Raw genomic sequence first — 16152 nt, forward strand, 5'->3', positions numbered from 1 at the left:
CCCAGTACCAGAAGTTCCATCCGGGGGGTGCCAGAGGGGCATTCATTACAAGAGTTTCTTGCCCCTCTTTACATTCCTGACAATACCGATCAGAACCCCCCTCGTTGCCTACTTGCCCAGGGAGGCCACTCGACCGCCGGGACAATAAGCGACGGTTTGTCGTTAAGGAATAAGCTCTTTATTTTTATTTTAAAATATAAACAAAGAAACATTGACTTCCTTTTCAATAAGTGACATCGGTTACGGGAACTTGAACATAAACCACATGGAGATTATACCGATGAGAAAAGGGACTTTTCTTTCGCTGGAGCTACTTCCTTATTAATGACCATAGATAAGTTACCATGGATACATGGCGTGGTTCCCCAGTAGAGGTGGCAGAGGTAACAATACCGGAGGAGCCACAATTATTATTATTGCCAAAAATGACCTGGAACAAAACGCAGGTAAGTTGGAATGGAAGGCAGGGGTTGGCGGACATGTCTGCCCATGTTCTAAAAACGGGGAAAGGAGGAAAGAACCGGCTCCAGAGTTTCAGTGGACAGTTGTGATGTCACGTTTGAGAAAGTAGAGTCATCGGGTGCTTCGTGATGTCATGAGCAGGAGATTTGACGCTTTCTTGCGCATAACACGAAAATTTAGGTGAAATCTCTCGTTTTTTCTAATTGATTTTGTTCATGAAAAAATTATTTTGTAATAAAAAAAAAAATTTGAACAGAGGTTTTTTTGCCGTCCTGGGAGCCACGTGGTTAAAAGTCACATTTTTTGTGCTCGTGGACTAAAAAAGCGGCATTTCTGGGTAGATAGAGGAGGCTTTCTTCTGGCTCTCCTCGCCCGACAATGTTCTTATTTTTATGAATTGGCGTTGAGATATTTTTAATTTTTTTCATGTGATTTCCTGCCCCCCCCGCACTCTTTCCTTCCTGGCCCCCGTTGTGCACACGTTGTGTTGTGAGATGTTTTTCCCACAGTGGGTGCGCACTCTTGTTGGCGTGTGCCTGTGTGTGTGTGCCTCACGCCGCCCGTGTTAGCGTGTTGGCTCCCGCGGGGAGGGTGGAAGACACAGAACATGGGATAACGGATCCGGCGTGGAACAGGTAAGTCCTAGGATGAATCTCCCGAAAGATCAGCCCCTAATGCCTCACTGTATGAGCCTCTACCGCTTCTGCTGGGAGGCTGTTCCACTTACCTACTCCATTTGAGATGTAGCCAGATTCTCACTTAAAAGCCTTTCTATTTTGTTACAAAGATCCAACAAAATCCGATTAGAATCGCAGATTTTCCATGAAGTAAAAGAGAGGCAGAACTCGTGGGAAATTTGGGTTGCTGCTTTACGGACACCTGTCAATCAAGGGGGGTCTGTGCTAACAGCCACACCCTGCTTTTGTGTCACATGACAAATAGGTGTTCCCGGCAAAAATGATGACTGAAATAAAACGTTTGCACGATTAAAGAGTTATTTTGGGGAAGGATTTCAGCGTTTAGGAGCATGGGGAGTAACGATAAACGGGTAATAATGATATACTTTCTAGAATGTTTTACTGTATTTATCATGAACACCTGAATCCCGAAATTCTGGGGTGAAAAAACAAAGTATGGCTGAAATATACCGACCAGTTGAAACGATGTGGATATTTGTGCCTGCAAGAGCTTGCAATCTAAAAACCGGACTGGATTATTGGAAGCAAAAGGGTTAATAGATCGGAGCGATGCATCTGGATATGTATTGGTATATGGAGAATGATTTTGTGCGCGACAGATTCTCCGGGAACAATGCGAGGCGGTCCATAGTTAGCGCTTTACTAAAATTAGCAGCTCTGGTGTCTAATTAACTCATCAGCCGCGGGGTCTCCAGTAGAAACGCATTTTTAGCAGCTGTACCCCGCTGTTTTGGGGGGGAATGTGATGTTTTGTTAGAGGTTCTAACAAGTTTACTGTTATCTTTACCTTACCAGGCTTCATAAATGAATCAGCTGCAATAAACATTACCGTTACTGCATCTGCTGGGAGTACTTTCAATGCACCCACTACTGAGGCTCTGCATGATGGGTCCCAGTTCACTCCCCAATGAGCCTTTTTTATTTATTTTTTTAGTTCTGTAAGTCTGAATTGGTATGCGGTGTACCACTTGCTTTGTCCATTTTTTACCTGTTGTACAACGCTGCGGAATATGATGGCGCTATATAAATTAAGCAATGATAATAATTGCCTTTCATGGCGAAAATCTGACATTCTGCACCCAGAACAGCTTGATTTTACCTTAATACAGATGTCTCTTATGTCTCAGAATTGTAGAAGCTGACTTTCCGTGTGAAATTTACTTCCCCATTTCGAGGCCAGAAAGGCAAAATGAGTAACTTTTGCAACGTATGAGTGTGAAAACGGTGTAAACGTCTTTTTTTTCCTCACTTTTTAAAAAATTTAAATACTATAAATCCAAGGTTACGCATTTTGTAAACCTATCTTAAATCTCGTTTGCCCGTAAAGTCATTAATAATAATGCATTTTTTTTTTAAATTCTTAAAAATTGCCATTTTTTTTTTACAGCCTAAAGGGGATGAAAATTCTGTTTTTTGGGAGATCAGCAAAATCAAGCACGGGGGGGGGGCACGTGTTTATGGGGAGTAGACTGTTTTATTAGAATATCATAAAAATAAGTGAAATTAAACAAAAAAAGGAAAAGTTAGTAATTGGTTAATTGTTTCACAATGGGGGAAAAGAAGTTGTTTAGCACTCATTTTTTTTATAACTTCCCCAAAATTTACCCTTTCTGTGCATTTTTAGCTCATCTTATGATTAGGTCCTCCAGGACTCCAACTCCCATTTTCCGTAGCTGTAAGTCTTCCGGTTTCCGTTATTCCGCCGTAGCTGCCCCCCTCTTTGCTTTGTTTAATAATCTCGTCAATAAACGGCGACGACGAATACTTTCACTTTTCGGAAATCAAATCAGCTCTCTGTTAGATTAAAGGAGGTTATTCACTAAGTGATGACAAGCTGGGGACTTTCCCCACTGAGTGAGATGTCCGGGCTTACGCTCTCCGAGCTTCTGTTAGTAATGGAATCCCTTGGAATGAAAAGGATGGAGTTGTTAAGCAAACAACTTTAGGGTGATGGGTGTTCCAGCAGAAGTGGTAGATAAGTGGAAGAGCCTCCCAGCAGAGGTGGTAGAGGGTAATACAGCGAGGTTATTAAACATGCATGGGATAGACATACGGCTCCTGAATCTAAGACGAGACCAATGACTGATTAAGGTTTGAGTCTTTACAGCAGGAGAAACGGGCGACTAGACGGGGGCCGGATGGGGCTAACAGGGATTTGGGCTCCAAAGAGGGACACTTGGAAGGTACGCTGAATAAATGTGAATGGTATATGGGCATGGTATCATGGTATAAGCGCTATAGGTTGACCTCGTTTACTGGGTTTAGCTGAAGCTGATGGAAAGTAAAGCCTGACGCGTTCTTCATGAATGTTTGATGCGCCGACTCGTTTCAGAGCGGTATTGATCTCGGAAGCCATTAAACATGTAATAACTTTTATCTCGGCGTGAAGTGCCATCCTGGTTATGGAGCGAGGAGCGCTTCAGAGCTGGAGTCGTGACCCTTGTCGTAGCGATCCCGTTGAGTTGGCGACCTCTGTGGAAGGCGATGGGTTAACGCGAGCCGCCGGGGAGATACACGGGATAAGGCATGTGGAGGAATCCCGCACCCGCCCCGGCTCCTCGCAGCTTGTCACCAGCCCAGAGACGCTGCGTGTTCACCATCCCCTTCATCACGGCTGTGAAAGGCCCTTTATGTGCCGCGTAACCGGAGACAACCCTCTCATTTATTCCCGTCCCAGTGAGTCACCCCGGCACCAGATGCACAATCCTCGCCTGGATCCCTGGATCCCGCTACCAACGAGCCGCCTGCCCGCTGCCAGCCCCGGAGCGCTTGCTTGGCTTCAGACAACGTAAAGGTAAGACATGGAACTTTCCAACTCTGCAATCCCCCCCAAACGCTCATCGCTATAAACCCCCCACGGATCATCTTGCCCCCTCTAGACACCCCCCGTCCACCTTCGTTACACGCGTCTCTCCATTCACCTCCTGCTATTTTCTCCTACAACATACATTTGGGGGAAATCTGACGGAAACGCTTAAATACAGAGAAGTGTTAGCGTGAATGGCGGAAAGCTCAGAAGAACTAGAATCTTTAGCTAGAATCTTGTGCAATGCATTAAAGCTGCTGTTCCACCTAGTAGAAACTTCTTTTTTTTTTACATGGTTCTACACTAGACAGTAGAATTCAGATTTTCTCTAAGTGGAACAGCACCTTTAAAACTCATCCCAGCACTCAGGAGGCTCATTGCCTGCCGAGAAAACCCTGAGAATTTAGGAATATATTTATGGTACAACTGCCTAGAAACCTGTTTAATGGTCATGGTGAAAGTGGGAGATGGTGGCAGAAGTGGGATACCTCCGAATGGAATACCTTTTCCGTCAGTTGCCATGGATATCGTTGGTTCCGCTGCACGTGTTTCTGATAATCTGTGTTCTTTTTTTTTTATCTTCTGACGGTTATAATGTTGCAAGCTTGATAAACCTTGTGACTGATTTAGGACCAGATACCCACTTAACAGCCAATAAGTAAGATCTGGCGTCGAGTGCATTGTAAGAAGATACGGAACGTGGGGGATCCAGTCTCAATTCTACGTTCTTCCCCAAACAACAGGATACTCGGGCCAAGTTCAGAGGCAGAGGATGTTTTGCAAACTCTCAGGAAATAGCAATTTAAAAAAAGCTCTATCAACTCCCACTATGGCACCGCTGACATACCTGCCACGTGTCTACACAGCGTGTGACTGCCTTCTGGCAGATCTCTCACCGCCCCCCCCTCGCTCGATAATTTATTAGGGTCGGAAAGATAGGTTTTATAGCGCAAGGAACATTTCATTGTTTCCTCCCTGATAACAAGTGGAACAGCACCTTTAAAGAAGGAAGGCGAGAGGGCGTGACTAATTATTAACCCTGCCCATGGACAGTATTTGCATTAATAAATTGTTGTCTAGTAGCGTAAAATGCTACAACCATCGCTTTCAAAAGAGGTAACACATTGTGTATGAGACAATGCACCGGGTTCCACGTTCTAACCCCGGAACTCCAATGTATACAATGTATATATTTTTAGACGAAAACAGGAAGTCGGAATTCTTGTCAACACAAACATGGAATTTTTATTTTTTATTCAAAGAGAAAAACAGACTTCCCCTCACGTCTACCTTTCATGTATCTAAGATTTGATTTCCTGGTTACTCTCGGGAATTATTTATTTGTCGTTTTCCTGGAGCTCGGGTTGCGAATGAATGAATTTGTAACTCTGTGTACGGGGCAATTGCCAAATTATTGTCGAAACAGATTTGGATGTTTACGAATGTAAAAAGGTGAAAAGTCTAGTGGTTCATTTAGCACTCATAGATTCATAGGTCCCCTTTCGGCCCCCGTCTGGTCAACCTTTTATCCTGCTGAAAAGACCCAAACCTTAATCCAAGTCCAAGATCCACGAGTTCCATGTTTTGAGAAAAAATATTTTAAAAAATTACCTACTTGTCCCCGCAGAACGATAGCAATGGACGATCCTCAGCGCCGGTACATCGCGGCAGACAAGGCATGAACTGTTTACCATCTACGAGCACCGTGGAAGCGAAGACCGTGCTCGGAAACTGAGGCCACGCGGTATAATTTCATGATAAATCGACCGCCTTCACCGGCTCATCCATGGACCTTTCAGGTAAGGTCGGGTGGTTCCTCAAATGGTGAGGATTATTAAAGCGCGTAAAGAAGAAAAATCTTTTTTCCAGCTGAATTGATAAAGTGCAACAATGTAACAAATTAAAATGCATGTTTTCTCGACACACGCAGGCGTCGAGGCGGATATGGTCCATCAGAAAGTACAGGCGATTCTCAGGGGGTTGGATGGACGGCACCCGGCGCTGCAGTCAGACCATGGTGAGAAGGAGAGACGAGGAGCGAGTAGGGAAGGTGGTTCAAAAAAGGAAATACGGATCACGGTGGATATTTACTAATGAAAAGAAAGGATGTGGGTGGTATAGGGAAAGAAAGTCAACGGGAATGGAAATTTCCAAGGAAACTTGAGAGATTGGAGTACTGGAGTAAGTCCAAGTTGAATGAGATATGGAATGAAGAACTACGAGGGGAGATAATATGACATTCAGGCACGAGAAAGTCTTAAAGAAGCACCCCCAATATAACCTTCTTAGAAAGATCTCATACATGTCCTGACCCTTTTAATAGATATCTATGTTGACTGGGCTTGTTGCCTCTCCTGGTGGTGGGATGCGGAGTATGGTCAAGCGGCAACGTTAATGTTTTTTGTGTCTGTCTTGTAGGAATGTTAAGATGGACTCTACATAAGAGCCTGGAAAGAAACCCCAGCAGTGGTGGTATCGTGGTGGGTGTCCTCATTAAAGAACTAGAAAGGGTAAGAACTTTACTTTTACTTAAAAGTCATACAACTGACTGATAAATGTGACACGGGGTGGAATTGCACAAGATGGGACCTTAGCCATCTTAGCATAGAAATATTACTCTCTCTAATGCACAAATAGATATGATAATGTTAAAGAAATAACCCCTCTGTGTAGTATCATGGTTACAAGTACCAACTTGGGTCCGGTCATTGTTCAAACCAACGAAAGTGACTCCATTTTAACGTCACCCCACCCCCTCGTGCCAGGAAGTTGGCTCAATTTGTGTTGGGCCATCACAGAGAGTTTTGCTGAAAAGCAGGAAGATTTAGAAATACAGTTTCCTCTTGCGAGTCTCCTGATGGTCTAACTACTGTGGGTTTTAGATAAGAATTACCCTTTGTACTGCTTAACTCTCAAAGGCCCTCTTAATACATGTGAGCAAAAATCCAAAGGGTCCAAGGGTGGGTGCAGTATGAGGGCCCTCTATCCTTCTGCCGCCATATGCAATTCATGCCATGTTGGACCACTGTAAGTACGTACTCAATTTCGGAGTTGTGGTGCTTGTTTCAGACCCCACATATCGAGGGATTCTAGGCAGCAGCCAGGGTTAGCATTGTGTAAAATTATCCTTTATAACGATTCAAAATGGCGGCCCTGATTCAAAAGGGGTCCAGAGAAAAAGAGGATGTGTGGATCTTAAAGGAGGAGGATCCAGATGAAGATATTGCACATTATGTGAATAATTATGAAAAAGATTGAGCATGCGCCTCTGTTTATACGTTGCGATGACTCTTTTCCGTACTATAAATCTAATTTACAGGCGGAGAGTGGCGCCAACCTCCACTATATCATCCCCCTTCTGCACACTTTGATGTACGCCATCATTAAGGTACATACTGTATCAATGCGATGTGCAATGACATTTAAAACATTGTTCGTTAATAAATATTATGTTCCTTTTTTGTGTAAAATTATACGTTTTTATTAGTATTAATTACGGGGCCCCTAAAGCCTAGAGCCCCCCCCGGCTGTTGTAACACTTCATTATGTGATCTTCTAGGCTGCGTATATCTCCGATGAACTGTATGAGAGGGTTTATGTTTTCTGTAAGAGGATACTGACCCTCCCGAAACCGTATTCCACGATTGGATTAGACTACGCTCAGAAGTTAAAGACTGAGAGGAAAACTCCAGGTAAATAATTCCTACAGAATGCGGAGAACCCGCTGCGGGATAAGATGGGGTGAAATGTTCCCGAGACGAAGAGCACTGAAGGTCTATTTAACTTTATCCGATATCACGACGGCCACAAAAAGAATGAGTTGAAGGAGGCGAGTCTCTTAAAAAAAATAGAATTCCTTTAAATATAATGAGAACGCCGCTGTGAATCTCCAACGTTCCAAGCAGGGGCCACGGCATGATGGTTTTGTTGGGTGTGTTGGTAATGCCCTAACGGAGAATAACGAGTGTATGTGTTGCTGTGTAATTTCTCATTATTGGAATGGAGAACAAGAATACAGATTCGCCAAATGGAGACAATTCCCCCAAAGTTCATTGAAAGGATGAATATTTGCATGTGAAGTGATAGAAACCTAGAATTTGGCAAAAGAGAAGGACCACTTATTTTTTGGGGGGAGGGTATTGGTTATTGGTTCTTGAATCACACCTTGTTCCTCAATGTTTTAAATTCCAGGTTTATCCTACCAAAAAATGGTTATTTCAGAACAAAATCTGCGTCGGGATAGTTCTCAACATCAGGACAAGTAAGTGCTTTGCAGAATGCACGCTCCTCGATTAATTAAATAGCCGTAATCACGAATATGAGAGCAGAACAGCCTGATTCATACATTTCCAGGGATTGCTTAATTGTCATGTGACTCGTAAACAGATTCCGATAGGCTGTTGAAACTGAAAACGCTTCTTAAAAGTTTCTTTGCTGCTTGTATTGGATTAAAAACCTCAGAACGGATCTGATGAGGATTATTTACCAAACATACTAGAATTAATGTTTTGTTAAGGTGGATCCGTAGCTTTAAATATTTGCTCCTTGTAGGGTACTTTTGTTCCTGGACCCCAGCTTAATTTCGGAGGCTGTGTGCAATACCCTCTTACGAGAGACTCAGTCAGTTCAGATGTCTCAGACACCGTTATCGTGCATGACGTATGTGATTACGAACGCCATCCAGGCTGCACTCGGAAGAGACTGCGACATCTCCGCGCTCCGAAGAACACTAAAGGTAAATTAATAGAAATCAGAGAAAATAAAATGATCTTCGTCATCTCCATTGTCCGGTGGTATGCATGGTGCAGCTGGTCTCGTGGTGGCAAAGTCACTGGAGGCAGGTTTAGGCTTAGATGCTCCCAACAAACCAGGAAGGGTCCTTGGAGTTGACACCTGGTGGTTGACAAGATCTCAATGGACTCGCTACACAAGGCCAAAGACGCACAAGAACGCACTCTGCAACTGGTTTTAACCCCATGCTGTCTTCAAACAATGTTACGTTGTATCACCACATGACATAATAATAAAGGGCTTCATTGAGGTTGGATGAAGGTGATGGAGGTCCTATCAACAGCTGCAGGGTTAGTTCACAGACCTTCCCAGCTCCTCTGGATACACTGGACTTCCAGAACTACAGAATTCAACATATATATTTGTGACCGGTGTAAATATTTTGGGGTTTTTTTTTTGTCTTCCAGGGTCAAACAGCGGGGCAGGTAGAACTGTGGTTCCAGGAGGTGCTGTCTGCAATGGAGACCAGCGAGCAGGGGAGCGGGAACAGCCGACAAAGACACAACGACAGGTTGCTGGAAATATATAAGAAGATAGTCGGCCCATCGGAGGAAGGCGAGTTCACAGCGATAACCCTACAGTCAACAGAAAGCCCCCGACTTAAGTGGATCCACATAAGTGGAACGTTCTACAACCCTATGCGTTTAGAAGATGACTTTTACTAAACGCCGAGGTTTTATTATATACTGTCCCTAACGCGGCTCCGGATGTATGTTTAGTATGTGGGTGGTACGCAATTCAGGGTCCATCTGTAATCATAATCATTTTAATGCAACAATAAATGTGTTAAGTGATATCCCTGGATTTATGTTGCCCTATACGACACAGGGACGCACGCATGATACAAATCTTTTTCTCTTACAGAGGGTTCAACCATCCGACTGCAGATGATTCCTCTTCCAAGCCCAAGTATCAGTGTCCACCTCTGGTCCGACGAAGACCAACTATGTAATTAAGTTCTATCGTCCAATTTATTTCTCGCTGTTGATTTGGATTCTTATTCGCGTGAGCATTCAGGGCCACATTAGTAGGGTATATCTCATGTTGTCCATCAGAACACGAGCAGGCGACTTTGCATTTATATTTATGCAAGCGGTTATACTTTTCAGTCCGATTCTAAACATCTAAACACTAATGAGGCCTTTTTTTTGTATGTCAGGGAAGGAACTTGTCTTGTTCACCAGAGAGACGCAGAGCGCTGACCCTGAAGCTGACACCTTCAGGATCGCGGAGTTGCCCTCGGATATGGAGGACGGAGAGCAGAACCGAATATCCGTGTGGTCCAATGACAGCGGAATTGAGAAGGACCTGCCTGGGATGGAAGAAAAGGAGATGACCAGGTTACAGAGAAAACCCTGCATCAAAAAGAGAGGTCCTGACCTGGATTCCGCCATCGTGCTCCAAAATTTGACCAAAGCGCCCAGGGGGAGCCGCGTTGGGACGCTCCAGAGGCTTTCAGGGATGAGCACGGAGATTCCGTCCGCTTCCGAAAACCAACCTACTGCTCGGATTGTGATTCTGGGGGACGACAGAGCATTGGGGAGGCTGGCCAAATCCTATTACTCGTTCAGGTACTAGCAAGATCAGCGACGACTGTTCAGTTTTAGTATTTTCTGTGACTTTTACCAGTTTTCATCAGAAAACATTGACTGTAAGCCCTGAACGTGAAGATTAAAGTAAGATTTAAACTCACACGGAACACAGCGCATGCTCTGAACTTCCTATCCAATGGTCAGCACTGGTCTTTGTTCCGAACCTTTAAGACTTAAATAATGCTAATTATCCGGGATTAGCCGGGAAATCCAAGATAGTTTTGTGTCACTCTCATGGATCAGATGTGGTCTGGTCATAAAGTTGTCCGCTCTTCATTGTAGGAAGAGAGAAGCCAGAAGACCTCACAGGACGCTGAAGGCCAACCTGCAATTTTACTGTATCCCGGTCCGGGAGGAGCAGGTGGATAATGCACAAGACAAGGTCAGTGTGCTACGTTCACGTCTTGAGGAGCATCAAGATGTGCTTTAAGATCCTTGTACGCCGATCTATTCTCTGCATTTATGAATTCGGTCTCTTGGAATTCTAAATTAAATGTGACGACGTTCCATGTTCTAGGAAGACCCCCCTCCTACTATAAGCGAGACCTGTGAACTCAGCATGTACCTTGGCCGCGTGGATCCATGGTATGACAGCAACATCAACACCCTGTATGACATGATCCCCAAACTGGCAGTCATGGTAAGGGTTCATGGACAACCAAGCCCAAAACGCTGATTCTTTGTTTTTGTTCATTGAGCCTTAATTTGTTCTGCAAATTTCTGTCCTTTCAAATAGTTCAGGAAGAAGTGTTTATAAAATAAATGTTTCTGTTTAAGGTAATATAGCACGTAGGTCAGATACAATGTAAACCATTACAATGCGTGTCTTGCAGCCGCCTTGTCCCACACGGGACGCCACCTCAGACCCTTTCATTCTGGACGTCGCGGCCTATTACCTGCGCTTTGGACTACAGCCGGTGTACTTTCAGATTTACAGCGTGAAGGTCAGAGTCTTCTTCTGTCTTCTCTGACCCTCTCCAAAAACTGAAATCTATTAGCGCTCCAGGGCATTTTATCCTACCTTACGTGACTATATTCCAGACCAATGTGCTTCTTAGATGCCACCTGCCTGTTCTCTTATGTACTGCTGTCTAGTCCCTGGGGGTAGAAAGGAGAAAAAGTATCCTGTGTGTCATGAGCGCCCTCACGTGGGCATTTAAAGAAACATTTGTTTCTACTAAAATTGACTGAATTAAAAGTAGGGTAGAGGCTATCCGGTGTCTTCCATAGCTTGGTGGCAACGATCTTCCTCTTCTAACCACCACCTTCACTTTCAGATGCACTTTAGGGACACTACTCTGGAGCCCGTAGAAGACGTGTTCCTGACCGAGCTTAAGGTTGAGTTCCAAGACTTCGCTAAAAGTGAGTTTCCGTAGAACGTCCAAGTTTAGGGTATCACCTGCTGCCCCGCGGCGAGAGGGGGATTTACTAAAGCCACATTTACTAAAACTTTATGACGAACCCAAAAAGATCTCAACATGCCATACCTTACTCTACCTTCTGACACCAGTAACCACCATCTCTGTGTCTAGTGAATAACTTGAGTAAGAAGAAAACTGTAACCGATGTACGAGGGGCTGGAATCCAGGTTCATTACAAAAAGGTACATTAATTTGCAGCGGGGGACATGGGGGTTTAGAGAATATTTTATTGTATATGCACTATAAACAGCAGGATTAGATAAGCAAATTCTTTTTGAAGTAGATAATGATATCCACACCTCCTGCCAACAATGTAAAAGCTGATAGTATGGAAATCCCCAGGGAAAAAGGAGAAAGGGGTGTTTATTCTAATGGGGTTTTAAAATAAAACGCAGCGACGGGAGAAGGTAGAGGACAAGATAGATCAGGAAGGTGTTGGAAGGTGGAGAAGAGTCTGATGGCTGGATAGTAAGTGTATGCTGGTGACGTTTCCCTTTGTGTTTCTTAGGCTTTGGCCAGCAACAGAGAAAAGGAAGGAAATCTTATCTTGAAAACCTCCGGGGTCATTATAAAAACAATACCCAATGAAGAAGCTGAAGGTAAAATAATTCTCTGAGATTGGAGCCGGAAATGGAAAATGTGTTTAATAAGACAGAGCTAAAGAAGCTGGGGAGAGGTTTGCAAGGCAAAGGGAGAATGGAGACCTCTGTGGGAGATAAGTGGAATATCCACCCAGAAGTGGTAGAGGGTGATACAGTAAAGAAGTTTAAACATGCATGGGATAGACATACCTGAATCTAAGACGAGGCACACGACTGATTAAGGTTTGAGTCTTTACAGCAGGCGACTAGACGGGTTAAATGGGTCTCATCTGGGGATTACATGGATTTGGGGTCCAAAGAGGGGCTGAAAAACTAAACAGGGCACTTGGAGAGTATGCCTGGGTGAGACAATACTCTTTAGTATCTGAAGAGGTTTCACAGATGTGACCTACCCTTCTTGTGACACTTATTGCACTTTTTTTACCCAGACCTTGTGTGTTTGAATGTCTACATCGATGAGCTCACAAAGTCCACCAACCTAACCGGACGCTCTCCGTCGGTGAGTACGTGAGCGGACGTGTCTTATTAGTGGTTTTGCTGGCAGTTGGACCTTAAGAAATTCCGCAAAGTATAGACATTTTGATGGTGAAGCTCTTATCCGCTGAAGAGACACGTTTGCTCTTGATTGCAGTGCAAGAAGAACGTGCTGAGGGCGTCCAGCGTTGAGATGAGGAGCCTCGAACTCAGGACCTTGAGTCTCCAGCTTGACAAAGACAGCCGCAGAGTGTACACCAATGTTTCCAGGTAATCGCAGCCTAAGTTTTAAGAGAAGAATCACAAAATCCATAACTGGACACCAACTACCGGTATTTACAATAAAAGAACAGTAAACCCCAATATTTCTTTTCATGAGCTCCTGCTACGGTATTCTTCTCTTTAAGCCACGGGTTTAATAAATAAAGAGTAAGAGGTTGAAGCCCCTATGAACAAAACTAAGTATACATATTCAGGGGTTCCAGGATTAAGCAAAACTTGTATTATGCCACGAAACACAAGGCTTGGGTTGAGCGGTGATGGCTTTACTCTTCTAGAACAGTATAGCAGATAGGACTTTATAGCAGAGGCATAAAAATCATGGTTACAAGGGTCGCACCGGACTCGCCACTTTAGGGGGCGCAGACCACCCCTGCAGTTAGCAGCATGATCTCTTACACGCTTTCTCTGCTTGCTGCCTGCTCCGGGAGGTGACGTCTCATACATTTCCTCCATGCTGGATCAGTCTGAGAGACACAGGCAAGTTGTTGGGAGGCTAAGATGACCAAGGCAAGCAGTTTAGGGGCTAAGATAGCACAGATAGGCTGTTTGAGGGCTAAGATGGCACAGGCAAGCTGTTTGGGGATAGGGTGGCTCAGAGAAGCTGCTTTGGGATAAAGTTGGCACAGGCAAGCTGTGTGGGGACAAACTTGGCACTGACAAGGGCTTATTTGGGGAATGTTATATCATAATTGGCAGATAACCAACCGTCTAACCCTTTCACATGAATTTATTTTGGCAGCTTAGAGGTGACACCGTGTCAGGAGCCTGGATATAGCTTGCAGAAGATGAGGGCATCTCGTAACGTCATGGATGGAAAGGAAGACACCGGGCTGAGCAAATACATGACGAAGTCCCTCCTGCTGCCAATCAACACGTTTGCTGGAATCATCCAGTAGCCCGGGACCAAAGATTATATTCCCCGCTCCTCATTCTAATGTATCCAGACCTCGTGGAACATGGGACACCCTAATGATCTTCTGGAGAGCAATCACAGTCCCACCTGACGCGTAACGGGTCCGACGACCTCCGCAGACTTCCGGAACCCCCCGTCTCAATAGCATTTACATGAACAATATGATTGTCGTTTTATGTATATAGAAAACTGGATATTAAGTATCTTATTTATTGAAGCTCTAAATAGAATCATTGAAGTAACTTTCATTTTATTCACTGACTTTTACTTTCCAAAATTCCTGTTCTGACAATGGTAGATCGTCAGCTCTGACGGTTAGGGTTCAGTAAATGATAAATATTATTTTCCCCCGTGGTTACGCTCTTATTTGAGACGAACTTTGTCAGTCCCTTTTTTTGCTGGACACAATTAGTTCCTGTGGGGACTGGGGGTTGCATGTCCTTTTGCTCCTTTTTTTTCTCCCTGGATGTCCCCTTACCCCTCAAAACATCAAATGGCCAAACAGGAGCGGGTTTATTTAAGGGTGTGTGGTCAGAGGCGTGGTTAAGTGTGATACCCAATCCGTTAATTTAATTTGCGTTAAGTGATTGTCGCGCCTCGCAGCTCTGGATCTCCGCTAGAGGAGCAGTTAGCTTGGTCTCCTGTAGGTGGCAGCAGATATGTTGCTCGACCGCAGGGATTGTCTACTGCCTGCTTCGTCTCTATGGTATCCCCGATGCTGCTACTTGTATCCTAGCAACCGTGTGACCCAGCCCCGGGGCCTACCTGTGACAGTAGGCGGGGCCCGGGAGGCCGGCTGACGTGTCTGCCCTCCCCGGCCAGGTGCTTCGGTGGGCGGGTGCGGCCAGCAGGTGCAAGAGGCTCCGGGATGTCCTGAGAGGAGCTGGAGAGAAACCCCCTCACCGAGCAGGGATTCCCTGCGTGACCAGGTGAGTGGGCCGAGTGGGGCTTTCCCTCACTGAGTGGGACATTACTGAGCAAGAACCCACTCATTAAATCTGCACCCACTGTGGACCTGGGGCATTCAGGGTTTACCCACTCATATACCCCACCACCACTCACACACACTGTACTGCAATGACACTCACATATACCCACTCATTACATATCCACCCAGAGTGTATTACTGTCACTGAGACGATACCCACTCATGTTTATTCCCTGCGTATCGCTGTCTCTTGTTAAAACGAACCCCTCTGTTACAATCACTCCAATTTACTGATGATTTCTGACACATCTAATATACCCACTCATTTCACATCGCTGTCACTTGCAATATACCCACTCATTTCACATCGCTGTCACTCGCTGTACACCCACCCATACATTATTGTCACAGATAATACACCCACCCCTTATACATCACTGTCACTCGTAAGATTTTTGTCCCAGGGGCCCCAGTCAAAGAATATCCGTCGCTGCTGCATGCTAAGCATCATACATCGCTACCTATACGTTATCCATACATCCCACGCCGTCACTCGTAATTCTCGATCGCTACAAATAACCCTGCGGATAACTTTCCAAAATTCCAGCTAAACGATAAAAACATTCATCGCAAACTCAAGGAATTCAGTTATAATACTTAACGCAGATTAAACCTGGGTAGTTCAATTGAACAATATAAGTACTGCAGGGGAATAACTGTAACCTTGCCTTACAGTCTTATCAATCTAGCTATTTTTTTAATTCTTACAGTAATAGAGAATTATTTAATATTCCGTAGCAGGATTGGCTGCTGCAGAATTCGGATCTCGTGTATCTTGTGTTACAGATCAGGCCCTTCCCGGCAGGTAGTTTCGGGTTTCTTGTGCAGTTGGGCTTCTTCGGGAGGTCGAAAGACTCGCGCAACCTGTCCAGCACGGTGTTAATTCTATGAACGCCTCTTCCTCCTATGTAAAGGGTTTTTTGTATGCATTTGTATGCATTTGCATACGAGGGTAATGCAGTTTGGTTAAAATAGCCCAAAAATACTCGCGTATGGGTCTGTTATAATCATACCTGGGAACTCTTAGGATTTACCCCAAGACTCAGGGTTTTTGCCCCAATCTTAGGGTGAAGGGGCAGATTCACACAGATTATAGGGATCCATAGAGAGTCCATAGTTTATT

The 16152-nt window shown here is 44.6% G+C and overlaps 1 protein-coding gene across 4 annotated transcripts; it reads left to right on the forward strand.

Annotated features, from left to right (window-relative positions):
• The first annotated feature begins 880 nt into the window (after positions 1 to 880).
• On the forward strand, positions 881 to 14283 carry PIK3R6 (phosphoinositide-3-kinase regulatory subunit 6). 4 transcript variants are annotated; one of them, XM_053454139.1, is made up of 20 exons: positions 881 to 1097; positions 5594 to 5765; positions 5897 to 5983; positions 6385 to 6476; positions 7286 to 7354; positions 7526 to 7658; positions 8158 to 8227; positions 8518 to 8701; positions 9165 to 9312; positions 9622 to 9705; positions 9917 to 10328; positions 10632 to 10731; positions 10867 to 10989; positions 11183 to 11293; positions 11627 to 11711; positions 11882 to 11952; positions 12279 to 12369; positions 12801 to 12871; positions 13004 to 13116; positions 13868 to 14283. In XM_053454139.1, exons 2-20 carry the CDS (start codon positions 5753 to 5755, stop codon positions 14022 to 14024), a joined length of 2214 nt encoding a protein of 737 aa, XP_053310114.1. In that variant the 5' UTR covers positions 881 to 1097; positions 5594 to 5752; the 3' UTR covers positions 14025 to 14283. The 4 variants fall into 4 exon arrangements, with proteins under 4 accessions (XP_053310114.1, XP_053310111.1, XP_053310112.1 ...); XM_053454136.1 differs by having other exon boundaries at positions 5594 to 5983; XM_053454137.1 differs by lacking the exon at positions 881 to 1097 and adding an exon at positions 3829 to 3954 and having other exon boundaries at positions 5594 to 5983.
• Positions 14284 to 16152: the final 1869 nt, after the last annotated feature.

Source organism: Spea bombifrons, chromosome 13 (assembly GCF_027358695.1).
Source record: "Spea bombifrons isolate aSpeBom1 chromosome 13, aSpeBom1.2.pri, whole genome shotgun sequence".
Lineage (NCBI taxonomy): Eukaryota > Metazoa > Chordata > Amphibia > Anura > Pelobatidae > Spea > Spea bombifrons.